Consider the following 26,766-nt stretch of genomic DNA (forward strand, 5'->3'; position numbering starts at 1 on the left):
GCAGGGTGTTTCTGTACGTTTCCCACACTTTTGGGGCACTCGGATTCATTCTCGCACTCCGATGCTCCCTGGGGAGGCCCAGGATTGATCACTGCTCGTGAGCCTTCCCCGAACTGGATGTTCCATTCCTTCAAAACTTCTTCTGTGGTGTTCAAGGCGTTAAAGAGTGGTGGCAGTGGGGATGGAAGTGGCAGTGGTGGGGTTGGGGTGGGCCAAGGGCTGGTGGGAGGAGCAGGAGTTAAACTTCCCTTCCTTGGAGCGTGATCCTTGTGCAACACGCGCTGGAAATCCCCACTCCTGCCCTCCCTCCCCGAACGGATCCAGAGACATTTCACATTTTAGTCATAAGCAGCCTTGGCTTTGTGAGAAATCAGGAGCAGTTGGATTGGAAATGTGTCCAGCACATGCTTAGCTTCACTGCTTGCTGCATTTACTCCCTGTTGTTGGTAGTATCTGGGAGCACATCTCCAGCTCCTTGCACTGATAACAGCTTTTCTTTTAATGTGATTAACACAGCGGGATTTGAGGAAAGACTCTCCTCTTCCTGAGAGAAAGGTTTGGGTGAGCAGTAGGGGAGCGTGATGGAAAATACCTGAGTTTGGTGCTGCAGGGAGACTTGGTTTGCCCTGGGCCAGAAGCAGAAAGGGAACTAAAGCAGGGGAAAAAAAAAACCCTCTATATTAAAAATATTCACCAATTTTTTGGCCATCTCTGCAGTATTGACTTTGTCACCCTGCAGGAGAGGAAACCATTGAAATAACTATTAAAAAGTTGTTTGGAGAACATAATTCCCAAAGCAATTCCTGCCTCCCAGGGCCACACAACACTCGGGGTGCTCACTACAGGAGGCTACAAAGAGGTTTTTTAGTTAAAATTATTCTCTGAATCTTGAAACTATGAACTGGGGGATGTGTGTGTGTTGTCTTTGATTGCAATAATAGTCCATAGTGTCAGAATGACTCTTAAATTGTTTATTCTGTAATTCCATGCTGCAAAACAGTGATAAAATGTAGTTTTACTACTTGCCCATGGCGTTTTTTCCAGCATCCAGAAAGTGGGAAAGCATAAACAAAGCTTTGCCTGAGGTTTTTATATTTTGGCTTGGTGTCAGTTGGGGGAAAACCTTTAACTGAGTACAGACAACCCTAAAATAGCTGTGAAACTTCCTGGAGAGGAGGAGCTGCAGTGTTCCTGCTGTTTGCCCGTGGGTATTTGAAATGTATTGATAAACTTTTATTTCTTTTGAATAAACAGTTGTAGAAGCTAAAAATAGAGTATTATTACCTGATGTACTCAAACATGTTACCCTTATCAGGGTTGTTTGGAGGAATTGCTCACGTTCTGCTGTTGGCATTAGGGCCATGAATCCCTGCCCAGGGGAATTTAATCTGGGTTCTGGTTTTAAACATCCTCCCCAAAAGTCAACAGCATGGCCTGTGTTTTGATGATAGCAAAGGGGACCTTCATTAGACAGAAAAAAAAATTTAAATATTTAATTTGAATTATGCATGGCTTAAATACCTTGGCAACTTTGTCAACATGTTTAATTGCAGGATTCTGAGCATTTACTTAGAAGTTTTGCAGGTCTGAAGCCTCACATCAGTTTGCAGTCTGGGAATATCAGATGATTTGGGTTTGGTTTTTTTTGTGTGGATGTGGACAACCAATGTCCAGGCTGCTGTGGCCAGTGGGATTCTTTATAAAGTTACAAATTTTCCAGGTCCCAGCTGTGCTGAGGCATCACCCAAGGCAGAGGCAGCGGCTGCCATGCTCCTGCAAGCAGCACTTGTGTGGTGCCTGGAAAAGCTGGGAGCCCCAAGGAATTACAGATGCACATAAATTAGGGTGTAGGTAAGGAAATAAAAGCTGAACATCCTCAGTTCTTCCCTGAGACGGAGACCAGCCTTAATTTTTGCTTTTAAGCACGTCTGGCGTCCTCTTCTTTCACTTCATTAATGCAAATTTCTGAGCACTCGTCTTGCACCTCAAAATGATTTCATCAATCTCTGTTGGAAAGAATTTCAGCTCCCAACACCTCCAGCTCTGTTTATATATTTATAACTACAAAGGGATTCTTGTCAGTGTGTGTTACCCTTTGCTATTATTTCTCAAATGGAATATCTGGCTGTAGAAAAAATATTTACCTTTTCCAGGGCTTACAGTGGTTGTGAACCTGAATCTCCCTCCTGGCTCTGGTCTTAAACAAAAGGCTGTATTTCCTCCCCTTATATCCTTTTCACTTCAAAGCCGAGCTTTTAGATTACCAGGGAGATTCTTAAGGCTGTGATGATCAACAGCTTTTGGCTGGTGACACAGCTTGTTCACTGGAATTCTTGCTGTTAATATATAAAGGCTTTTCTAAGTCATTAAACCTCCCAGCCACACTGGGGTTGCTGGGCTGGGCCTGTCATTAGTCACAGCCCTGTTTGTAATCATGTACCAGTAAAAATAGTCAGAAATACCAAGTCCTTCACTCTTGGAGTACGGCCTCTCATATGTGATGGCAGGGGAAATGGGAATAATTTAGTGATGTGGTGAGAACATGTCAAAATATGTGATTCAGCGCATTCTCTAAAGTTACTTGTGTATTTAAACAGTTACTGCTTTTACTCACAAGTTGTAGTGTTGGATGGTTTTAACTTTTTGAAACTGAATGGAGTGTTGGCTTCAAACCCAGCTGTAATCTGTCATTTGACTTCCGTGGAGTCTCCCCAGGGGATGCCTGGACATCTCATTCTGATGTTCAGCACCCGAGCGCATGGCAGCTTCCAGGAGATGGGGATTGAAAAAAGGATGAGGCACAAGATCGAAAATCGCAGCTCCAGCTTTGTCTGAAGTGGATTTTAAATTCATTTTGGCCTTTCTTGCCTTTCGTATGCTGCGAGGAGCCTGAAAGATAAGCTCGTGTTAGGCTGGGCATGCATTTTAGTGCTCCTCGAGTGTGATTCCTTCTTAGTAGGGATAACTGAGCCACACACCAGTGCTGGCTGCCACCTTCCCATTCCTGCCTGGGTCCTGCTGTCCCTGGGCTGTGGCTTGGCTCCTGCTGGTGTTGAGGTCCTGTGGCATTGCCATGGGAAGGGGCCGGCTGCGGGACCACTCGGGCACGGCCGGTTTGGGGCTGGGCTCCGCTCGGAGCAGCGGATCCGTGTGGGTGAGAGCATTGCTGTTTCATCTGGGCGGGAGCTGGGGCTTGGTGGTTCTGTTTTGCTGCCATCCCACTCCTTTCCCAAGCTTGTCATCTTTTTATACAGCGTGGCACTCGGGAGAGGGGCGGGGACTCCTTGGGAAAGCCACGGCGTGGATGCAGGGAGATGGGTGAGATACTGAGCAGCAGCTGGGGCTGCTCGTGCCTTCTCCTGGTGCCCTGTGCTGGCAGCCTGTGATTCACCCTGCTGCTATCCAGTTAGAGTGGTTCCAGCTTATCCCTGGGAAGAGCTGAAACCCTTCCTAGGGAGGGATGTGATCCTGCTTGGAGCAGGAACGTTGCTTAGAGTGCACGAGGTGACCCGGCAAGGAGGGCTCTTGGGTCTGAGGTCGCCCTTTCTTAGGTCCCTGCATGACCTGTGGAAGAATGAACAAGTTGGTACAGAAGATTTGGTTCCATATTCCAGCTTTATAGGATGCTTAAGCCTTAAAAAGTCATGTTTGGGAAGTTCTTTTTCAGAAGGTGGAGGTTGCATGCTGTACACGAGCAAGGTGCAGTCTCAGTCGCTGGGTATATCCCCCTGCTCCTGCTGGGAGGAATTGTTTGATGAAAACACAAATTCTTGTCAGGAGCTCTGCAGAAACGTGCTGTGTTTGTTGTGGCTTGAGGATGTTGAGGATCATGGAATGGTTTGGGTTGGAAGGGATCTTAAAGCTCATCTCATTCCACCAGGGCACCTTCCAGGTTGTTCCAAGCTCCATCCGACCTAGCCTTGAACACTTCCAGGGATAGGGCAGCCACAGCTTCTCTGGGCAGGGAATGACAAATGTGACTAAAATATAGAAGGCAGAAGATCCTTCCTTACCCCTGAATTCATTATAAACTGGACCTGCCTCCTGCATGCTACAGGGATGTTGGAAAGGTGGTTGCAGGACGGATAGAAGTCAAGTTACGCAACTCTCCGGGATTATACAATGGTCTGTCCCTTGGTGACCCAGGTGACTTTATGATCTGGTGATGGAAACAAATAGATGGTTTGTTTTAAGTGGATGGAAAACTTTCTGTGGCCACTGAGGATGTTTGTATTATGTAGTTGTCAGCCACGTGAGCTGGAGATACAATAGACAGAATTCAGCAATACAGGGCAAGGCTTACAATAAGAATACCTGGTGTTTAATCCTAATTTTGCCACAGGCATCTTGACCTTGAATTCATCGTGTGCTTATTCACCTTCAGGCACTTGAAGCACTGGCAGCGGGAGCAGAGTCTTCAGGAGGTTGTTCCTTGTCTTCAATGATCACAGTGGGTGGGATTGCCAAGGTTTAAAGGAAAGGAGGGGGAAAGGCTTTTTTGGTGTTTAAAGTGGCTGTTAACCTAATAACCTGTGCAAATTAAAAGATGCAGAAGCGGTGGGTTCAGGACTGGAGTGGTTGTTGTGACTGGAGACATGAAAAGGTCCCGTGTAATTCGGTGACCCTCGGGTTAGAGCACGCACGGCCCCGACTCCGCCGGGGGATGTGCTCGGAGCAGGGCCGAAAAAAATATCTTCTGCTTGTGTAAGCAGTGGGAAAACAAGCAGGCACTTTATACTCTGGAAAGCCCAGTAAGACTCAGGAAATTCCTGCATTCTTGATTTTATTTTGTGGCAGAGGACTGCGGGGTGTGTGTTTGAAAGATGAGCAAGGTTGCGTCGCTCCGGCCCAGCGCCGCGGACTCGATAAGCCGGGGCTGAATGGCTCATTGTTCCCTGCGGGAGCCCGATCAGCTGTCACTGCTCCCCTCCAAAACACTGCCTTTATTTATAAAGGAAAAGTGCTGATATCGCATTTCACACTGGAGGAGAAGTTGCTGGTTCTTGCTGCTGTTCAGCGAGGGAGCTGCGTGTGAAGGGTCCCACCTCGAGAGCCGAGAGCTCGAGCTGCGTTTTGGTTTTCTAATTAAAACACTCGTGCTCTGCTGGTCTTCTTTCTTGTCTTTGAGAGCTGCTGGTTTTTTGGAAGTGGTCCTGTGCATTTCTACTTTTGCTCCAGAAGGTGGTTTTCCAATTGAGAACATGATGGAGAATGTCCAATTTTGCTGGGTTGTTGCCCTCATAAAAAATCCCTCAGTTGAGGCACCGAGGAGGGTGGGTGGTCATACCATGATCTGCTTGAGCTGAATCTGGTCTTTGCCATCCCTACCACAATCCTCTTTTCACACATGGTCTCTGCTGCTCATCCATGCTAAGAGGGTTTGCTGACTTCTGAAAAACTGCAGATGAGCAATCCCTAAATGCACAAATTAAAACATCACAGGCAAACAAAATATTTGCTGCATTTGAATCCTGAGTTTCTTAATGTGCTTAGCAGAAAACACCAGATCTGCTCAGGTATTTTGGGATCCCTTTCAATAAGTCCTCAACTTACTAAAATTAGTGTCTTTTGTCCAGTAGCTTCTGGAAAGGTCACAGAGTTGTTTCTGTGTTGGGAACATCCCTTTTGGTGAGGAAAGGGTGGAGGAGAAGACACAAAGGGAGGAAGAGCTTTCTAATACTTCTTGTGTTGAAGAATGTTCCTTTTTGGGTGTCAGACCTGCAGGTGAGTGTCAGGCTAAGGATCAGGAGAGCTGAGTGACGGCAGCAAGGAAACACCACCTTCCTGACAATTTTAGTGCTCTTATCACTTCCTTTGCTTTAAAAAGTCTTAATGGCAAAGCCTCAGGTGGGATGGGGGTGTCTGGTTTGCATTTCCCTGGTTAAACCTGTCACTTGTGCAGAGCCTTGCAAATCCTGGAGTGGGTTTGTGGCTGGGGCTCGAGCTGAATGTGTGCAGCACATGTTGAGCATCAGCAGCAAATTTTTACATAAGTGCTGGCGGGCCCGATGTGTGTGAGCATCCCAGCTTTCCCCGTGGCCCTCCCAGGCCCTGCCAATCCTGAAACACCAGCTGGGACGGAGCAAACAACAAAGGCAGCGCAAAAGCAAAGGAATCTCCAATGTTGGGGTAAATGCAGCGTGCAGATTTTACCTGGCGTGGTTCGTGCTTCCCTGCGCATCCAGGGTCGGGTTCCTCATGGATTTGTCTCCTCAGCACCCTTACAGCCATCTCTGGAGGGTGCTGACCCCTGCCTGGGGTGACCCCACACCCCTCCCGCTGAGCTGGGGCATCCCTGAGCCAGGGAATCAGCGATGCTGGAGTGGTTTTGGTTAAGGAAGCGCACAGACAGCTGAGGTTGATGTGTTTGCCTGTATCTGTGTTTCGTGATGAAGAAACACAGGTTTTCTGGTTTTTAAGATTCTCTCCTGGGGAAAAAAAATAAACCTGCCCAGCTTTGCCCCCACATTAGGGTGTTGACTCCTCCCTTTCAACAACCTTGCTGCCTGTATTTCCTCCTTGCAGCAAAAGCCCCTGGGTACCACAGGCTGAGGAGTTTGGAACCACCAAATTCAGTGCTAATTAAGGTCATCTTCAAGCTTGAAAACCCCACATTTGTGCAGATTTTATTTTTTTTTTTTTTTTGGCAAGCCTGACTGGGAGCTGTGTTTTCATACATAAGGTTTGGGTTTTGGAGTCCCTAAAATAAAGATGCGGGGTTTTGTTCGCGGCGAATCCCGGATTCCCTAAAACTGTTCCCGCAGATGTGAGCACGATCCGAGGCAACTGATCCTGGGAGTGCATGGCAGGAATGAAACCATGGAGGTCCAGATGGCTTTTTTTTTTCCCTGGGCAAAGGGACAAACTCAAAGAGGAGCCAAGCTGCTCTCCGTGATTTTCTGTATTTCAGGAATCAGCAGTGAAGTCGTTGATTTTTAAAGAAATTGCATTTGGGAAGTGATCCCTGCCCACCTTCCCTTGTGGTGATGGAGTTGTGGGCGCCTGTAGTCGCAGTGTGGAGGTGTGAGGAAAGCTGTGACTGCTGGAAACCTGCAGTTTTATTGCTGGTTCGGGATTCAGCCTGGAACAACACATCTTGGAAAACCTTTGGAGGGAGCAGCACTCACAGTCAGGCCGTGGCAAATGTCTACAGTTGGACTGCTCAAAGACCTTTAGATGAAAGGGCACATTTTATTGATTGCATGTTGAGTTTATTGCCTGTGTAAAAGCCAAAGAGCCTTTGCTGGCTGCATCACTGAATATTTCTGCATTTTCAGACTGGGACTGACACACTTCTGCTGTGTTTTCTTGCCCTCTTTGACCGTGAGTGAGTCATTTTACTATTCTGTCCCTCAAATGCAGGATCAGTGGGATAAGGAGAGCACAGGGTGAATGGGAGAAGCTTTCATGTTTGTAAAATGCTTGAAAACTTGTAAAATACTGTGTTAACATAGAGACATTCGTAATAGTTATGCTGTGATGATTATGAATCTGTATTAATAATTAATTATAATATTAACACCTATATGTGTGCTTTATGGGAGAAATGTTACTTGCAGATATTTTTAAAAGAAAAGGAGCCTTCCTGGAGATGATTCCCTAATGGGAAGTGCTCTGGTGCTGGCTCTCCAGAGGGGTTTCTTCATCTCTTTCATGGCTTGGTTTATAATGAGCTGCACAGCTGGAGACTCAGGAGCAAAGTGAATAATCTGAATTTGGTGCCTTTGGGGAGTGTCCCAGAATGTGCAACGTCTGATGATTTCTGCATCAGGAGTAGTTTGCAGAGGAATTTGATAGAAATTCCCTGAAGTGATTTGCTGAGCTGACGTGGGGGATTGCAGCATTCGGTCCTTTTTCCAGACGGAGATTCAGTACATTTTTAGGCAGTGACCACTCGTTCCCCATGCCAAAAATGCACTTGACACTTGTAACTGATGCACATTTCAGCAACAAAGCTTCGCTGTGCACCAGACTGCAGGCCTTGGGATGGATTTGCTGCCGTTGGTGCATCCAAGGTGCAACCCCAGTCATTTTCTGCCTGCAGATAGTGTTAATCACCACAAGGGAGCCTGGCTGACGCTAACGAGGGAACATATTTTTTAACGATGTTTTACTGGAGAATTGTGATGGTGTTTTCTGTGGTGGGATTGTGTTTAATCTGCAGTGCTTTTATTTGTTGCAGAGATCCGTGCCCAGTTGGTAGAGCAGCTGAAATGCCTTGACCAGCAGTGTGAGCTTCGGGTCCAGTTACTGCAGGACTTGCAGGATTTCTTCCGCAAGAAGGCAGAGATTGAGATGGATTACTCGAGGAATTTGGAGAAGTTGGCTGAGAGATTCCTGGCTAAAACTAGGAGCACCAAAGACCAGCAATTCAAGTAGAGTATTTGCCTTTTGTTTCTGCCCTTTTTTTCCCCTGCTGTGAATTTGATTTACAAGGACAGGAATGGAAAAGAGAGTTGTTACAGGGAAAGTAGGCACCAGCACTGCTCTGAGTTCCAGAGCCAAACGTTCCCCAGGTTTGTGTTGGACACAGAAGCCATTCCCTGTTTCTGGGTAGCCTGGCTGCTCACTTCATGTCAGTAATTCCTGGTAGGTCGTGTGTTGTTAATCGGGAATGGGATGTAAGAACTGAAATGTGCAAAAGGAGTCATTTTCTTGGGAAAGGTGAGCAAAGCCAGGATTTCCTTCAGTGTCAATGGCTTTGGTTTTCTGAAGGGAAACTCTTTCTGATCTGTTCATGCTGTCAGTTCTCCGTTTTTAGGATCCCACACACGCTCTGTGTGGGAGTTGTGTTGCAGCTCTGCTACTATCACTTCAAACAGCAGAGAAATAAGACCAGTAGCACTTCCAGAGAGAGCTGAGCCGCTGTGGGTGGGGGAATCCCTGGATACTGAGCTGGTGGGACTCCATTAAAATCTAAACATGTCCTTACTGACAATCTCTTGACTCTCCTGCCTGAAGCATCATTTACAAGCGGGTCAGGCCGTGCTGCTGGGCTTGTTGCGGGATGTTGGTTCTTCCCCACTTACCTGAGCTGGGATGATTGATGCAGATGGAACCTGGTCTCACGGGTTCACATCCTTCTGATTCTTCTGAGGTGCTTTTCCCAGGAGAAGGGGCTGCAGGAGGGAGTGTGTGGGTGAGGAAGGGGCTGCATGGCGCGGCCACGTGAGCCCAGCACGGCGCTGCCGTGGTTCACATCTGGGCAGTGCTCTGCCTTGTTGGGTTGTGTTGTCAGGGCAGCAGCTGGGGAAAACACGGAGCAGCAGCAGCCTTGGGATCTGAATCATTTCTGCTTTGGACATTTCGGGCTGAGAGGATCCATCTGGGCCTGCCCCCGCCCAAAGTGCAGCGTCACTTTTCGCATTGTTTGGGTCGGGATGTTCTCCCTGTGTTTGTGTTGTGTTGTTGCAGTGTTTGGAGGGATGTGGGGACACAGCAGCTTCCCGTTTCCAGCAGCAGCTCTTTTTGTGGAAGCCATTAAGGAGGCACCATTTTAGTTTCCTGTCTGCACAGCTTTGATGTCATTCACTTCAGTCCTCATTTAGAGCACACGTTGTGCTGCACTCTGAGGAAAGCCTGGCTCCAGAGCAGAGCTATTTGACAGACTGGGGAAGAGTTATTCTGCATATCCATAGACCTGTCAGAGTGTGAAGGATTTCTTCTTTTCCTTTGGAGGGAAAGCGTTGTTACAACTATAAACTGTGCACATCCTGCACGTGCCTTTAAGATGGCACTAAAGAGATGATGTCTTGAATGACACTTTTCCTCTGCAGTATGATCGGTGTTTTCAGTTGATTTTGTTGTTATTTCTGGTGAAAATTGAGGTGATTTTCTTCCTATTATGTGGTATGAAACATCCCATCAGAAACACTTTCATATTCAGCTTGAGAAAGTTGCATAGAACTTACCTTATGTTTGGGGATTTAGAATGAATTTATAATGTGGAAGTTTTGATCAGAGTTGAAGAGAATCCTGCAGGATTTGCAGTGAGAGGGCTGGTGCTGCTCAGGCTCCTGATTTCACTTACTTTAGCAGCAGATTGCTCCTGCCAGAAAAATGCCTTGCTCTTGGAATACATTCTCCCTGCAAGGTCTGAGTCCTAAATACACAAATTAATTTGGTCAAGAGTTGGAATAAGAGAAAAGTAACACAAAGTCTGAGGCTGCTGGGTGTGTGGGCAGTGTTGGTCAGAGCAGTGGCACAGGTCAGGCTGTCCATGCAGCCCTTGTTTGGTCATCTGTGTGCTGGCCGTGCCAGTCAGAAGTGTCAGAATGCCACAGGGGTCTGTCAGGAAGCAATTCCCATTGTAATCACCTGTCCCCAATGCTGCTCTGTCTGAATCACAGGGAGTATCTTGGCTGGCATCTCTTGTGGAGATGCTGGAGCTGGAATCCCACTGGGAGCCCCTCGTTTGATCAAAGCCAGCCATCAGCTCCCTGCTCCTCAGGAGCTGGGATTACACGGCTGGGAGCGGAGCCCAGGCGGGTGCTGCTCTGTAATTGCCTGGCTCTGACCCTATAAATACCCCATAATAGCCTGCTCTCTCCAGAACCTGGTAATTATGTCGGGAGGTACCGTATCATTCCCTGCCTGCTCCCCAAGGCACATCCCGTTTTTAGATCTCCTGACACACAGGCCAGGAGGAAATCTGTCAGGCAGCCACCCTGTCATTTGTGTGAACATGTGTGTTCCTGCTCTGCAGCTCTTGTGTCATTGCTGCACTCTGTGTGTTTAAGGGAACGCTCTCCAGGGCAGGAGGCTTCAGGCTGACCCCTGAAATTGGATTGTGTGGCTTCCTCCAGCAGCCATCCCCACGCTGGGAAGAGGACAGGTTTCATGGAAAGAGCGGTGTGGGAGGTGCAGGCTGCAGTGGGGCTTCTCAAAACCTAGTGAGGTTTATTTTTCTTAGATGTGGCTGTCTCAGAGTTGATCAGGTGGCCACGTTTACATGGAATCCGAGACTGGTTTGGGTTGGAAGGGACCTTAAATCTCATCCTGGACCCCTTCTACTATCCCAGGTAGCTCCAACCCTGGCCTTGGACACTTCCAGGGATGGGGCAGCCACAGCTTCCCTGGGCAACCTGTGTCAGTTTCTCACAGGAAATAATTTCTTCCCAATATCCCTTCTAAACCTGCCCTCTGTCAATTTGAAGCCATTCCCCTTGTCCTGTCACTCCAGCCCCCTGTAAATCATCTCTCTCCATCGTCCTCATCAGCTCCTTCAGGCACTGGAAGGGCACAGTGAGGTCACCCCAAAGCTTCTCTTCCCCAGGCCCAGCAAACCCAGTTCTCTGAGCCTTTCCTTGCAGGAGAGTTCTCCAAATGGGTTTTGAGATGGGGGTGGCTGGGTCTGGGCAGCAAACTGAGCCTGGCTGGGGCTGGGCTTAGAGGGTGCCCAACAGAGTGCTCAGTTTGAGGCTTCACTGGAGCATTTTTAAATGATTTACAGGGGTAGGTGTGTGTTATCCTCATCTGATGTCTCTGAAGAAGGGGAACAGATTGATTTAGCCAGGGTGACGCAGGAGTTGATGGCAGTTGGACACAGCCCAGGTTTTACTTGCTTTTAACTGCTCTGCCATGGCTGTTAGGCCTCACTGTGCCTTTTCTCTTTTAAAAGTGGCTTTTTTTCAGTTAGAAGAGGCTATTAAAGGGCACAGTCATCCACGATATTTGGTGTATATGTTGTATATCCCTCAGTATCTGTTGGGAAACACCCTTTCAAAGCCCAAGTCTGTGATTGTTACAGGAGCTTGTTGCCCCCAGCTTTGGTACCTAAGGTGTAAATCAGAGCATCCATCTCACACGTGGCTCTTGGGTCTGGGGGTCCCTGCAGGCTGCAGGGCTGGGTGTGACTTCCAGCCCCAAAAAAAGGCTCTGTCCCACTGCACTCAGACCGTGGGACCTTCAACCTCAGGCTTCAGTTCTCCTTTTTCATGTGATTTTTGTACTGGAGGCATTTGCCTATTCAAATCATCAGTCAACAATATGAAAACCGTGGCAAATCTTGAGTGATTGCTTTTGAGGGAGAAAATGGAAAAAGAAAAAAGGAAAAAAAAAGAAGAAAAAAGAAGAGACAATGCTATTTTAAGGCCATATTTTAAATCAAGACAGTCTTTGGAAGCGGGATCCTGAGTAGCAATTGTCAGCTGGAGAGCTGAATGTCCAGGATATCCCAGCATGAAATTCAGATGGCTTTCTGGCAGCCTTTGCCTTGAAGTAGAAGATGCAGAATAAGTCTGGCAACCTTCAGGCTGAGCACTTGTAAACAACAGATGTTCATAACTGGAATCTTTTGGAAGAGAAGGGCAGGGAGCAGCATGGATGTCCATGCTTGTAATTCTCAAAATTTGCAGTTAACACTGAGCTGTGTCAGGGAAAATCAGATGTGGATTTGAATGAGCAGCTTGCAGGGAAGTTCAGCTTTAATTTGCCTAAAAGTAAAATGATTTCTTTGAAGCAGAGATGATACAGGTTGTGAGAGAGGAATTGACAAAAGCATTTGGGTCACGTGGACTTCACTTACATTATTATTATTAATAATAATAAACATTGTCATAGGCTATTTTTGTGGTTCTTTTTGCTGCAGCTGAGTCCTGCACGTTTTATTCTGAGCCTGTCAAATAACCCCATTTGGAAGGTTTTTGTAAGCATTAACCATTCATTGATTCAGTGACCTCCGTGAATGCAGAGAGCCGGGGATCCATGACCAGCAAAAACGGATGTAAAACCTCAGGGAGGATTTCTGTGCTGTTTTTCATCATCTCAGTGATGCCAGTGTCACACCACATTGCTGTGATTGTAGCCTCTCCTGCCAGAGCACACTGCAGAGGACAAAATTCAGAGAGGGTTGGAAGAGTATTTAGAGGAACAATTAAATCTCTGCTCTCACACTTGGCCTGGCTCCAGCTCTGAGGGTTTGCAGAGTTGACTGTCCTGGGATGCACCAGCTTTGGGAAAGTCTGTTGGACACATCTGGGAAAAGTCTGAGTATTTTGGGGAGATCAGGAGGTGGAACAGGAGACTTCAGGGGTTGTTTTAAACACCTCATTCAGTGCAAGGAAGTTTTCTGTTCCCATGGACAGTGGGACATTCCTTGGAGAGGGAGGGACCCTTCATCAGGAACTGGAGTGACAGGACAAGGATTGATGGGTTCAAACTGAGAGGGGAATTTAGGTGAGATACTGGGAAGGAATTCCTCCCTGTGAGGGTGGGGAGGGCCTGGCACAGGGCCCCCAGAGAAGCTGTGGCTGTCCCATTCCTGGAAGTGTCCAAGGCCAGGTTGGACAGAGCCTTTCTATTTATTAATATTTTCATTCTCATCTGATTCATTCCTTCATCTTGTGCTCCTTAGGGAAACATGGGGTTCCTATTCTTGGTTTGTGGGTGGTGTTTTAGATATTAAAAAAAAAAAAATTAATTTATTATTTTTGTTATTGGTTATTTTTTAAAATTTGACTATATACATAAGGTAATTTTTCTGCTGTTTCCTTGCAATGCCCAACTCAGTGTCACCGCAGTCTGTCGCTCTCCCCTGCTTGCCTTACAGCAGATAAATCTTGGGTTGTCTGCAAGTCCCTTGTATGAATGAGTAATTTAATTAAGACTTTTCAGATACTTGAGACTCAATCTTCCCTTCTGATCTTTTTGAGACCCAGCTGAAACCTTTGAAGTGGAAGCTGCACAGGACCCGATCAAGATAACACCTGAGAAACCACAGGGCTTCGTTGTTTGTGGTTCCCTGAAAATCTGTGCTCAGCTTCCTCTTCCTGCTCCCAGACAGCCCCGATTGCTGTGATCTGCTGTAATTTAGGCTAACCTAAATAAACTCTCCACATTCGCTATCATCACACCATCTTTACATGAGGACAAATAGTGCTTGAAATAAACCTGGATCTTGGCATCTTCTTCCTTTTCCTCCTCATGGGGGAAGTTTGAGTCAAAAAGTTATTGGTGTGAAGGCACCAGCACTTTGGGGAAAGTTCATATTCACATCCTAAAGTTTTTGGGTTGATCTCATCAGTTTTACCTCTCCAGGGTGAAGAGGGACTCTGTCATTCTGTGGGAATGGAGCTCAGAATGGTTGTACACGCCAGTCCCTATTGATACTTCCCTTCCCTTCTCCATCCCTCCTCTGTGGTGACATGGAGCTGGGAGCAGAGTGCCTTTCCCAGCTCCTTGGAGAGTTGAAATGGTTAATGGGAATCACAGTTTGCTCCCCGCTGTCTGCTGTGGTGAGGATTGAAGAGGTTCTGTTGTGAGCAGTCGTAGAACTCCTGCTCCGAGTTGGGAAAACTGTGCCCATGTCCCACCCCAGGAGAAACTGCAGTTCCAGAGGTGCTTTAAAAGTTAATGTGTGTGGAGTTTTAAAGGATGCTTGGGAGGTTTGAAGCAAATCTTTCCTGTTCTGTTTCACTTCTGCCTTCAGTATCTGCTTTTTGCTGGGAAAATTGTCACCAGCAAATACTTAAGGAGTGGTTTTGCCTGCCTCCCTTGCCGCGAAAACGCTGGGTCTGTACGACAGCAGGAGCCCATTTCAGCAAGGCCCTGAAGGGGTTATTGAAACCAAGAGACAGCAAGAAATTAAAGGAATTTAAAATGAGAATCTGGCCGTGTGTGGCTGCTCATCCCGAAGGTGACAATCCCGGCCGCGCACTTGGGAGCGTGTGGGCTTGGGGCTGAGTTTTCCCTGCAGGATGGCCTTTCATGTGTAACCACACGGAGTGTGTCAACAGCCCATCTGGCGCCAGCAGACACCAGGCATTGCCCTCACCAGCCTTTCCACGGGCTCCTGGTATCCCTGCTATTTGCTGCCTTGGAATAGCTGGGGCTGTTGTGGCTGGGACAGCTGGGATTTGTCCAGTTAACTCCTGCAGCTCTCCTGCTTCTCCTTGGGGCTCCAGCTTCCTTAGGGAAGGTGCTCCTGCTGCTCCCTGCTCCTTCCCATGGATTCTTGGAGCCAGGACTCCTGGTGCTGGTGGCTCCCAGTTCCTCCAGGCTGCTCCTGGTTGTGCTGGAGCAGTAATGGGCTCTGAGGGGTTTTGAGGCAGGATTTTGGACAGCTGGTGGAGAGTCTGAGGGTTTTTTGTTCCTACATTTCATTCCCAAACTCTTCATGGTAGCTGGGTAATTTTCACTTGTAGCTCTGCCAGCTTTAGAGGGCAGAGACTGAGTCAGTGGGTGAAGCAGTCCCAGATCACAAGCTGCAGTCAGTCCTGAGCTTTCCAATTTTTTTATTTAAGAAAAAAATAATAAAAAAACCCTCAAGATCAGCTGTTCTGAAACCCTTTATCTAAAATTATCCATATTGCAGCACAAATCCAACTGTTGGTGTCATGAGAAGGGTAATGAAACTCTGCCCTGGCTCAGTTTTCCCATTTTGCCAATGTCAGGCGTTTCTTGCAGCAGAGATTGCTGTCCTTTCAAGTGCAGAATATTCCCTTTTCAATGGAAATTAAACTGCATTTCTTTTAGGAGGAAAAAAACCCCAATAGAGTTGTGTACAATAATCAGGGAGAGCTCTGGCTTTGCCCCACAGGTTTTACTCTTTTCTAGATAAATATTTTTGTGCTGTAAATGAATGGTAAACAGAACTGGAGAGAAGTAAATGATGTTAAGGCTCCACCTGGATCTGCTGCTGGGGCACCCTGTGAGATCCCAGCTTTCATCTGGGATGAAATGCTGCCCTGAGAGACAACTTATTCCTTCCAGTAAATGAAATGCTGACCCAAATAAACCGAGGTTCCTCTCCTCTCCCCTGCTGCCCTTTGTGCTGCTCATTTGCTGGGTGCATCAGCCCAAAGAAGGTGGGGAAAGTTCAAAGATGAGAAAATAAAGCTGCTTTTAGGAGTGCTGGGGACAGATAGAGAGAGATGCCTCCACTTAATGAGCTTTGCACATGAGACACAACATTTTGTTTCCTATGCAGACGCTGTTCAGCTCTCTGGGTGCTTGAAATCTTTTTTTATTGTGGTTAAGACCCAAATGCTTGAGACAGGACTGTGAAACCTTTTGTCAGACACTGGAGCCATCGCCCTGCCTCAGGCTCTGATTTATGCACAAAATCCTGGATTCAAAGGGAAAAATTAGAGCCTGCATTTGGCACAGTGCTGCTTGCATTTGCAGGAGCTGTTTGTTGGGGGGCAAAAACTCGTGGGAATGTAGGGAAATGTAACGGAGGGTGTGTTTTCTGTATTTTCCTCTGCTCCTCGGCATCCCACCCGCCCCACAGCTGCATTGACAGATCCAGAATCGTGGTAGAGTCCTGTCTAATTGTTGCTATTTTGTGTCCTCGTAGGAAGGATCAGAATGTGCTGTCACCAGTGAATTGCTGGAACCTGCTGCTCAACCAGGTGAAGAGGGAGAGCAGGGACCACACCACTCTCAGTGACATTTATCTCAACAACATCATCCCACGCTTCGTCCAGGTCAGCGAGGACTCAGGACGCCTCTTCAAGAAGGTAACTGAGTGCTACAGCACAGAACTTTTACTTTGGTTCTTCTAAAATGCAATTCCAGCTATTATTCCTGGTGGGTCGATTTATTGGGGGATTTTTTCCTCTTTGGGCTTGACTTACCTTTGATTTTTTCAGTCATTTTCCCCAGTGCGGCCAGTTGACATTTGTTGGTCTAAATTAAGGCTGTGTTTCTCTCCTCTTAGCCTGTTTCACAGTTTTGAGTGGATGTTGAAGATTTAATTAAATAAGCAGAAACATTCCAGTTCTTCAACTCTGAACATTAGTCAAGAACAACCCTCTAAAGACAGAATTTTATCTGCCATGGAGAAATTACCGTTAAAAGAAAAATTAGGGAGAATTTCTGCTATGCTAGATAATAAAAGGATGTATTGTCCTTTTCTGGGAAAAGGAGAAAACACAGCTGAGGTCTCTTTTGTTTGCCTTGTCCCCTTGATTTCCACCTGGGAAGGAAGGTGGGACAGTGTGGGAGGGTTTTCCTATTAGGAATCTGTTCTTGCAGTTAAAGAAACACGATCTGGAGGCTTTGGAAGTGCTGTTCAGTGGTGATGCCTGGTCCCTGCAGAGATTTGCCAATGGCTGCAGCATCTGCTGCTTCACGTGCTGGAGTCATTGCAAGCCTTCTCTTGGAAAAGCCATTTATTTCTCTGCCCCCTCTCCCACCCCCTGCAACCTGTCCTGAGCTTGGGGAGGTTTTTCTGCTCTAGCAAGGCCTGGAGAAGGGAGAGATTGTTCAGCTATTTCGTGTTGCTTGAAGAGCTAAAGGAAGCCTGTGAAAAGCAGTTTGTTTAGGCTGTTGGAAAATGAACAATGCTCGATACTGTGTGTGAAGCTTCATGTCAAGATGCACTTGAAGGAGCAGCATCTTGTTGTGTCTTACCTGGAGAGCAGGCTGCCTGTGCCCTGTTCCAGCAGCTTCTTGTGGGTGTGATTCCTCTGCGAGAATGAAAATCTGAGGTGTTCCCTCTCTCCTGCCTGTTCCTTGAGTTTTTAATGGAGGATGAAAAGTATATTCCACTTTTACATTCTGTTTCTCTTGTACTTCTTTTTTTTGAGTCATTGCCCGAGCAGAGGAGGAATCTTCTCCTTTTCAAGTAACGTCACACTGAGGCCTTTCTGACCTTTTAAAACTTTCTGGTAATTACATTATGGTTGATTAGATACTTACATGGGATTATTGAATGGCAGTTACTCTTCAATTCCTCTAATCCCTCCAAAGGAGGAGTAATCTCCTTGCTGAATTTCAACAAGGGCTGTGCTGGAGCAAGGTGGCCTGGAAAGTGCCTTGGCAAAGCAGCACTTGGAAATTGATATTATCCCAGTTTGGCTGGAAATGGCAACTGTGTTTTATAAACCAGGGCAAACCCGTGTTTATGCTTTATTTTGGGCAGCAGGACTTGAATAAAAACAAATAAATAGCCAATCAACAGCAAAATACGTCTCTGATTTGTTTCTCGCAAGCCAAGGGCAAACTCCACGTTGATTTGTGCAAACAAAAGGGCATTTGTTACTAAATCCCAGCTACTTGTTTGGCTGTTTGCCAGGAGTACCAGGTTGGCTGAAGGCCAAATCAGGTGTTTGATTACTGCTCCACTTGTGCTGGGTGGTTAAAACCGAAAATTGCATCCTCTGTTATCTGGTAGCAGCTGATAAATAGAGAAATTTGGCTAATGTGGACCTGCTTGTGCTTTTTCACTTGAGTCTCTTCCCTTCCTGAGCTGCGAGAAGCAGTTTGAATTGGTACAGAAGGTACTGCAGGCTAGAAAACAGATGAGGTGTGTGATTAAAGTGTTGCAAATCAGCTTTGCAGTCCGTGGATTTAAAGAAACGTTACCCATTTATAAACCCCCTCTGGGGCACGTTTGTAAAATATCCCCAAAGCAGCACAGAAGCTGTCAGAGCATCTCTGAACTTTAAGTAATTGGGACCTTTTCCACCTTTTTGCCTTCTCCTGAGTTAAAAACAGGGACAAGTGGCTGAAGTTGCTGGCAAAGCCAGGCTGCCTTTCTGTAGGTGTTGATAGGGAATCTACCAATTTACATTTAGGAAGTACTCACTGGGTTTTAAATAATGCCAGGAGATGTGGAGAGGATGGTGACACAGAGATCCTCATCTGCTGAGAGCACTCCAAAGCAGATCCTGAGGCATAAAAATCCTCTCCTTGGGCCGTTTTTGTCAAATCAGTGTTCTGTGTCGTGCTGGGATGGAGCGGGTGAGATGGGAGGACAGGCAGGGAAGAAAGGAGGTGCTTGACGTCCCTTTTGTCGCTGAACTCTCGAGTTGCTGCATCTCTCAGTGTGTGGAGAGCTTTTCAAAGGACAGAGCACAGCTGTGATGCAGGCTGGAGGCAGCACAGGGGCTGGGTGTGCGTGATAAGGGCTGTGCTGGGAAGGGAACACGGCCTCGTGGCGGTGAGGAGGGGAAAGCGGAGGGAGCTGGAGCAGCACAGAGCCTGAGGTGGGGCCAGCAGCTCCTCCTGCATCCAGAACATCAGCAGGAGTGGTGGCAACGTGGGTTTTGTCTCTTCAGGCTGGGGTGGAGAACGCTCAGGGTGAGAGTCTGGCGTGGTCACTCCTGGACTCTGCAAAGGGCACGGCTGATGGTCGAGCATGGACGGGTTGCTGTCAGTGTGAACTCAGTGAGTTCCAGCATCCCAGCAGGGCTGCCTGCGCTGCCCACGGGCTTTGAGAGGTTCTGTGTTGGCACTGTTCGGGTTCCCAGCACCCTGGGAAGCCAGCCTGGTCCGTGGCTGTGTCTCACAGGGTCCCTGTGCTGGGGCGAGGAGATGCAGGTCCTGTCACAGATCCCTGCCCAGGCTGGGACACTGAGGAGGGTCCTGGCTGTGTGAGGGAGGGCTGGGAGCCTGCCAGCCACTTCAAAGCTATCTACACTGATAAGAGCAGCTGTGTTTGCTGCCAGAGCCAGCCCTGCAGTGCTGCTGGATGAGCTCTCTGTGTCAGCCACTTCTTCCCATGCCTCTGGGGTTTGTTTGCTTCCCCAGGTCCCTCTCCCTGCAGGGCCTTCCCCTGTCTGAGCTGTGTGCCCCAAACGTGGGTTTGGATTGCAGAACTCTCAGCTGAGGTGCAGGAATTCCTGGAGTACTGTACTTTTCCATGCCCTTGTTTTGGTTTCTCCTGAGGAAACACTTTCAGGTGTCAGTGGGAGATGCTGCTGGTCAGGGACCGGCTGCTCTGACAGTCCTACAGATGAATCCCGGTCCTGTCAGTGGGAATTTGGGATTTGTCTGCCCCCAGGGATGGTGTCAGTGCAATTCTGTGCTGCAGCCAACGAAAAGGAAGATAAATGGTGAAATAACCACACTTCCAGCAAATAAAACTGGCGGGGGGGGGGAATTGTGCTGGTAACAAATTGTTCCACCTTGGGGAGGAGGTGGTATTTTCTTGTTTGGGCAGAGTTAATGATTTAGGGCTGCCTTTGGTACAGGGTTGGAGTTTCCAGCCCTGGTGCCACCGGCGTTCCTATTCCGGTCACCTCTCCCTCTCGTGGAAGATCATCCTGCTTTGATGTCTGCTCCTTTTCATTCCTTCATCTCCTTTGATTTCTCCTGCTTATCCTCCTTCAGCATGGCCCCTTTATTTATTTATTTCTACATTTCTATATCTATGTTTTGCTATTTATATATATATTATTTTTTTCCCAAAATATTCTCCTATTTGAGCTGATTCCTGCTTTGATTTCCCCTTTTCCCTCTATCCCCCTGTCGCCCTCTCTGTTTAATGTGACCCTTCATTTCTCTGCATGGAACAACCTTCCTGTTTCTTGCGTGGTTACCAGGTTTTCTTGCCTCCAGACGTATCTTTTGAGTGGGATCCCTTGGGATTATTTATACATGTATAGACCTTTGAGCAGCAGTCTCTTTAATTTGGTCTCTTTAATCACTCTTTCTGTGTTGTCTCTTTGAGATTTTCCTAGAAGCAGCCTGATAATCTCGTTCAAATTGAAGGAAAAAAGAAAATTACCTTTTTTAAAAGAACAGACTGGGAAACCTCGGTCACTTTGAGCAGTGCCTGAACTGGTATTTTTCAGTTTGACAGATTTTTATATAAAGAAATTGTGAAGTGACTGGCAAATGTTAATGGGAAGAAAGGCAGATTTATTCTGTGTGCAGAGGGGCCTCAGGACAGGCAGTGCCTCCGACCTGAGCCAGGTACCAACTCAGCACCTGTCTGCCCTGCTGCTCCCTGGCCCTGCTGGGTTTAAAACACATTTCTGCTCTGCTTGTAGCTGGGAGGTTCCCTGGGCTGCTGGAGCAGGGGCCTTTCCCTGTTGTATCCACTAAATTGGGGATATTTAAGGGGAGAAAACCCCATTTGGAATCAAGAAAACCAACCTGAGGATTTGAAATTCTCCTCCTGTTTAGCACCTTTGATGGTGGAAAAGCCCCAGTTTATCTCTTGGTATGCTGCAGGGTGTTTGATGGGAAATGGAAAATCCACAATGGGTTGGTTAAAAGCCTTGCAGTAATCAAGGAAGAGGAATTATTAATTCTCTGAAGGGGTCTGTCATGACCTACTTTACAGCTGCACTGTGTCCCTGGCTGCAACTGGAACCAGAATATGACAGATCTTAAAGCACCCCGCACATGGGAAAGCCACCATGTGAAAGAAATGTAATGGTTAAAATGCTGGGCATTTGTAAAAAGATTTTTCCATCACGGTGTCAATTTGAAGATATGCAAATGCCACGAGTAAAACTCCCACTGAGGTGCAGAGTTGGCACCTTTGTGCTACATCCCTGCTCCCCTCCTGCCATCCTTACCCACCCTCCACTGGTGGTTCAAAAACATGGGAATATTTAATGTTTGTCCTCCACCTAGGCATATTTAATTATTACTTTTAGGAAGATGCAGAGACCTGATACTGTTCCAGAGCGGTTTCAGAATCAGCACATTTGGGTTCCAGTTCCAGCTGTCACCCTCTGACATCATTTGAGGCAGCAAATTAGATAAGAATCTCTTATCTTGGTGTGTTACACAGTCACCCTCCGATGGCTTGAGCCCTTCCTGGCTGTCGTTGAGTTTGTGGGGAAAGCACCTCAGGAACTCCAGGGAATGTTTGTTTTGAAGCCATCCCCTCTTTCTGTCAGGCTTGAGAGGACGTTGCTGAGGCTGGAGGTCCAGGACAGAAAATGTTGACGGCAATCCTGAGCTCTAATCTTTATTATCCCCCCCAAATATTTTGAAGCTGAAGTCGTTAATGTTTGGTGGAATGCGGAACAGCCGAGCAAGCCCCGCAGTAGATCCCAAAAACATCTTGATTAAATTAGAGGGGAGGTGGAGGGGAGGAGGGCTGGAACAAAGAGGCCGTTGAGGAGCTGGCACGGCCCGTGCTGGGAATTTATGTTGCAGCCAGGGGTGGCAGAACCTCCAGCCCTGCACATGGTGCAGATACACCCTGGAGTAACAAAGGAGTGTGTGTTCCTGCGTGTGCACTCGCAGGAACTGGGGAAAACCTTCATCTGCAGCCCATCAGTCCTGCCAGCTCCTGGGGTGGCTTCCTTGGGTGCTGCTGATGCTTTGCCAGGTTTGCAGAGAAAGGAAAGGTTTTTATGACCTCTCAGTGCCCAGCAAAGGTGAGGAGCTGCCCCACTCTGCCCACCCTCAGCTGTGCAGGGAGCTCCTGTGCTGTCTCCCAAGGATGCTTTTCCAACCAGATCATCTCCCAGATCTACAGGAGAAGGGTTTAACCTGATCAGATAAGGAGGAGACAGGGTTTGTGGGGACACCCCCTCTCCACATGCACACCCAGCTCATTAGTGGAGCCAATTAATTAAGATTTTGTAAGATTTTGTTGCACAAGCCTTTCCTCATGTTAAGGGAGGTACAGACAGACTTGGTTGCAGGTACAGCCAGGAGTAGATCACAGTAAAGCTGATCAGAATATCTTTTATTTGTTGCCTTTTCCTGGAAGATTGTTTACAAAATGGATCGTTCTGCCTCTGCAAAGCACACAGAAAAACAGAGAAATACAGAACAATGTAGAATTTGCTGCTGAAATAGCAGTTGGTATCTGGAGACATTCACAACTGCCAGGACTGTTGTTGTCTTTCCTTGGCATGGATTTTATTCGTAATTCCATGGCACTTTCTGGCATGATGCTGGAATCTCCTATGCCTGCATGGCAGTGGGATCAGCAGCCTTTAATCTGCACTTTGAATTCCATGGGAGCTGAGGGAAGTTCTCTTCGTGCATCACCTCCACCTCCCTCCACTGCACTCAAGCAACAACTTTTTCCTGACATCCAATCCGTTCTGACTTCCCCAAACAAACCCTTCTGCTTCCTCCAATGTATTTTCATTTATCAGGGTCAGCCAGCTCAGCTTTTTTTCTCCTAAATCTTTTTTTTTTTTTTTTTTTTTTTTTTTTTTTTTTTTTGGTGGAATCAGTGCAAGGAACAGTTTTACATTAACAGTGCTCATTGCGCTGCTCTTGTTGTGATGTCCCCTGTGATCTGTCTTACCTTCATCTTAATGGAAGGGTTTTTTCCAGTCCAGCAATCCAGCAGCTCCTTTCTTGAGAGCTCATTTGGAAGCACAAAGAGTTTGGTGTTTTGACAATTTGACATCTTCTTTCCCCCTTCAACCTGAATCTACATTAAAATATTCGTTTTAATCTCTGTCGCATAATTGATGCTTCAGCAGTTTGTGCAGCAAATGAGCAATTTTTTTTAGTGCAAGAAATGAGCAAAATGGGCTGAAAAGAGCGGGGTGAGAGGCAGATGAGGGCCAGGCCAGGCAGTTCAAGCAGCACCAGGGAGCCTGTGGCTGGAAAACTCCTCCTGTGTGAAAAGTTCAGTGCTGAGGGCATTTCACACAGACCCAGGCAGTCGCTTCCATTAATCATCTCCACGTGGAGGAAAAGGCAGCCAGAAAACCCTGGCGACCCAGATGACTGCAGGGCTGAGCAGCAGCCTCAGCTCCTTCTGCTTCCAGAGGTGCAACTCCCGCGGGTTTGTTCCTGCAAGCTCCCTCGGAGGTTGGGAATCACCAGCTCTCTGCTTTTCTCTAAATTAGAGGCTCCTCAGAAAAAGCTTTCCTTTGTCAGCATTTGTGTCAGATGCTCTTTTTTCCTGTGGCACCTAGGGAGCAGGGTGAGGAATATGGGATTGGAACACGTGGAAAATCCAGAGGGCTGGGCGTTGGATACTTGTGAATCCCATTGTGCTGCCAGCAGAGCAATTCCAGGCTGGTCTGAACCACAACTCCCCAAAATAATGAAAAGAAGTCTACAATAAAGCAATTTTCATCTCAGAAGCACACTCTGAGCACTGCTGAACTGCACAGTATGGGGAAAAGAATAATTTAAATTTAAATCAGATAATCTTTCTCTTCTGGCTCTTTAATTTATCGGTGTGTTGTTGGTTTTCTTCTCATGGTTTAGCATTATCTTGACTTCCTGGGCAGAAATGTTGGTTTAAGCATGGGTTTGGCTGCACTGCCTCTTTATCTGTTTCTTTTCCTGAATGTTGTAGGCATAAATAATCTTGGATTTATCAAATTTGCTTGCCCCAGTAGATATTAAACGCTTGTAACGTGAGGGTTGGAGCACGCAAACGCTGCCTTAGTGGGCAGCGAATGAGTAAAATCTATAAACTGAATTAAGTTATTCTTGTTACGTGGTGGTTTCCTTGTCCTGCCTCTCTTCAGCTTCCATACCAAGCTGTGCTGGATGCAGAGTGTTGCTTGATCCTGTGAAAATGGGAAAATGGTGTATTTGCAGGCTTGAGAGTCGGAGATCTCAAGTTCTCTGGAAATTCCCACCTCTGTTCCATAAAGCTTTTCTGACTGTGCACTTCTAATATTTCGGTTTATTAATACTCCTGGTGCAATGTGACCCTGGGTGGCTCTGGGCTGGGCACTGATTGGATTTGCCAGCATAAACAGTGGTGCTTAATTGGGCCTAACTTATTAATGGATGCTCCGTGCTCACTTCCTCTGCCTTTGCAGCGTCTTCCCCAATTAACTTTCATTTCTCTGTTCTGTTGCAGAGCAAGGAAGTGGGACTGCAGCTCCAGGAGGACTTGATGAAGGTCTTGAATGAACTGTACACGGTAAATCAGTGATTTCTTGGCATCTTCTCAGGCAGAAGGGAGAAGTGCTTGACTTCTCCCACCAAGGCTGAGAAAAGGCTGCAGTCCCTGCAGCTCGAGGTCACCTAAAAAGCTCCATAAATTCCATTTTTCCCCTCTGTCCTTGAGTTGTTTCAGCTCTCTCAGTGTTGGTTCCCCAAAGGTCTCACCTTCATGCCCATTTGTTCCTTTGCTGCAGTGATGGTTTGAAAAAGAGCCAGAGATAGGAGAGTTATTTCCAAATATGCCAAAAACCTTGGGGTTTGTGTGGTGTGAGCCTTCAGAGGCACCCACTGACCTTATTTGTCCCTCAGCTCTCAGCAGAGCAGCTCCTTTTGGAGTCTGAGTTTCCCATCTGTGCTTTTTCCTTCTCAGTAAATCCACTGGAGACCCCAAGGAAGAGGTGAGGAGGAGGATGTGATGCCAAGGGTTCACGTGCTGCGTGGGGATTTTTCTTTTCCTCACACAGATGAATGGAAAAGCCTCTTGCTTGATGTAAATTCTGCTTTCTGCAGCTGTTACTGAGCTAGTTCTCTTCTTTAAAAGCAGAACTCACTGTTCAGTTGCTCAAAATGCCTTTTATTTTGTCCTTCCTGGGTGATTTGCTGGGTCATGACACTGAGATGTGTGTTCTGGCCTTCCTCCTTCCAGAAGCTGACCCAGGGTTGTTTCTCAAGCTGTGGCATATTGACCCTGTGGGGGTAAAAATCAGTGTTACAGAATTTCCTGGGGTTCCCTGAAATTTCCTGTATCAGCAAAAGGTATAGAGGGAATTGTTTCTTGCAGTTTGTTACAATTAGAGCCTCAAAGCCAAATATTCAGGTAAATCAGCACTCCAGAAACTGTTTTCTATTTGAGGGCAGAATTGGCTCAACTTTTGAGTCATGTCATGGTTGGGATCCTAAGGAAGGACACAGATCTGCCTCTAAAAAGAGACTTTTAGGAACTAGATTAATTTCTAATCCGAGTTCAGGTGGCTCTGAAGTGGCTGGTGAGTGGAGTCTCATGGACAGGGGATCATTTCTGGGTGCCGGGCCCTGACAGGTCATTTTTTGAGCCAAATATTGAGTCCTGGTAATTCCTCTACCCCAGAAGGAAGAACTTCCAGAATTCAGCCTTTGCTAAACAAAGTGATGAAAGGCATTGGTATTTTTAATGTCAGTGCTGGGAATTTGAAATCTGTTTATTCATTCCTCCTGCTGCAGAACTCTGAATTGTCCCTTCACCAGAAAACCTTTTCCTTTGCAAAAAGCCACTTCTGATCATGCTAAAAAGATGCTTTTCGTTGGAATTAAAGCCACCCCACCAGTGGCTACGTTTAATGGTACTTTTAGAAATAATTCCACCTCTCTTTCTGCTGGATGTGGCGCTCAGTGGTCTGGGCTGGGTGACAAAGTGAGGATCAACCAAAGGCTGGATGATCTTGGAGGTCTTTTCCAACCTCAATGACTCCATAATTCCATATCCAAAGGATTGGCAGAATCCCTGCTTTTGGGCAAAATGGATCTGGGTGAAATCTTTACTTTCTCTGCACAAATAAAACACAGAGAGTTGTCCCAACCTGTAATTTTTTTGTCCTGTGCCATCTTGCCCTCAGCAGACCCCAGTGAGTCACCAGTGTCCCCACACCAGAGCCCCTGGCTGCCAACGTGGCCTAAAACCATTAAAAACCCATTAAAACTGGGATTTCTCCCTCTGCTTTCACTCTCTGCCAGCTCCACTCGGAGTGAGAGAGGAAAAGCAACTCCTTTGCATCTATTATTATCATTATAAACGCCTGCTTTATAGTCTGAGCATCTGCAGGGGCTGGGAGTGCGTGTGTGTAAATTATTCAGGATGTGTCTTTAGCACTGGCTGCAGTCACATTCCCTTTCATGTCTAAATCCAGAGTCTCTTTGGCTCTGGGAACCTCTGCTGATCACTGCACAGGGGGAGGGTGCAGCCCACTTGGGTAAAATCCTGTTATGTTGTGGTGCAAAAGAGCTCTAAACGGGTTTTCATCTGAGATAAATCAAATTATTCACAAGTGGGGCCTTTATTACTGCTGGAATGGGTGACTTTATGCAATTGTGCTTTTTTTTTTTTTGCCCCCTGTGAGTGTTGTATCGTGTTTGTTTTGGTGTGGGATTCAAATTGCTTTGCATTTATGGATAAAAAACTGGTTTATGTCTCATGTCCTTTGGTTCTATTTGCATAACACAAAG

The 26,766-nt window shown here is 46.9% G+C and overlaps 1 protein-coding gene across 2 annotated transcripts in view; it reads left to right on the plus strand.

Moving 5' to 3' along the window:
- LOC103625407 (SLIT-ROBO Rho GTPase-activating protein 2B) overlaps positions 1–26,766 on the plus strand; it is a 58,814-nt gene that overhangs the window by 22,448 nt on the left and 9,600 nt on the right. For both annotated transcript variants that reach the window (XM_008644824.2, XM_017727279.1), the window contains exons 2-4: positions 8,183–8,375; positions 16,298–16,460; positions 24,482–24,544. In XM_008644824.2, the coding sequence (XP_008643046.1) occupies positions 8,183–8,375; positions 16,298–16,460; positions 24,482–24,544 (419 nt within the window). The remainder of the gene's footprint in view (positions 1–8,182; positions 8,376–16,297; positions 16,461–24,481; positions 24,545–26,766) is intronic.

The sequence above is a fragment of the Corvus brachyrhynchos genome, unplaced genomic scaffold (genome assembly GCF_000691975.1).
Source record: "Corvus brachyrhynchos isolate BGI_N302 unplaced genomic scaffold, ASM69197v1 scaffold72, whole genome shotgun sequence".
Lineage (NCBI taxonomy): Eukaryota > Metazoa > Chordata > Aves > Passeriformes > Corvidae > Corvus > Corvus brachyrhynchos.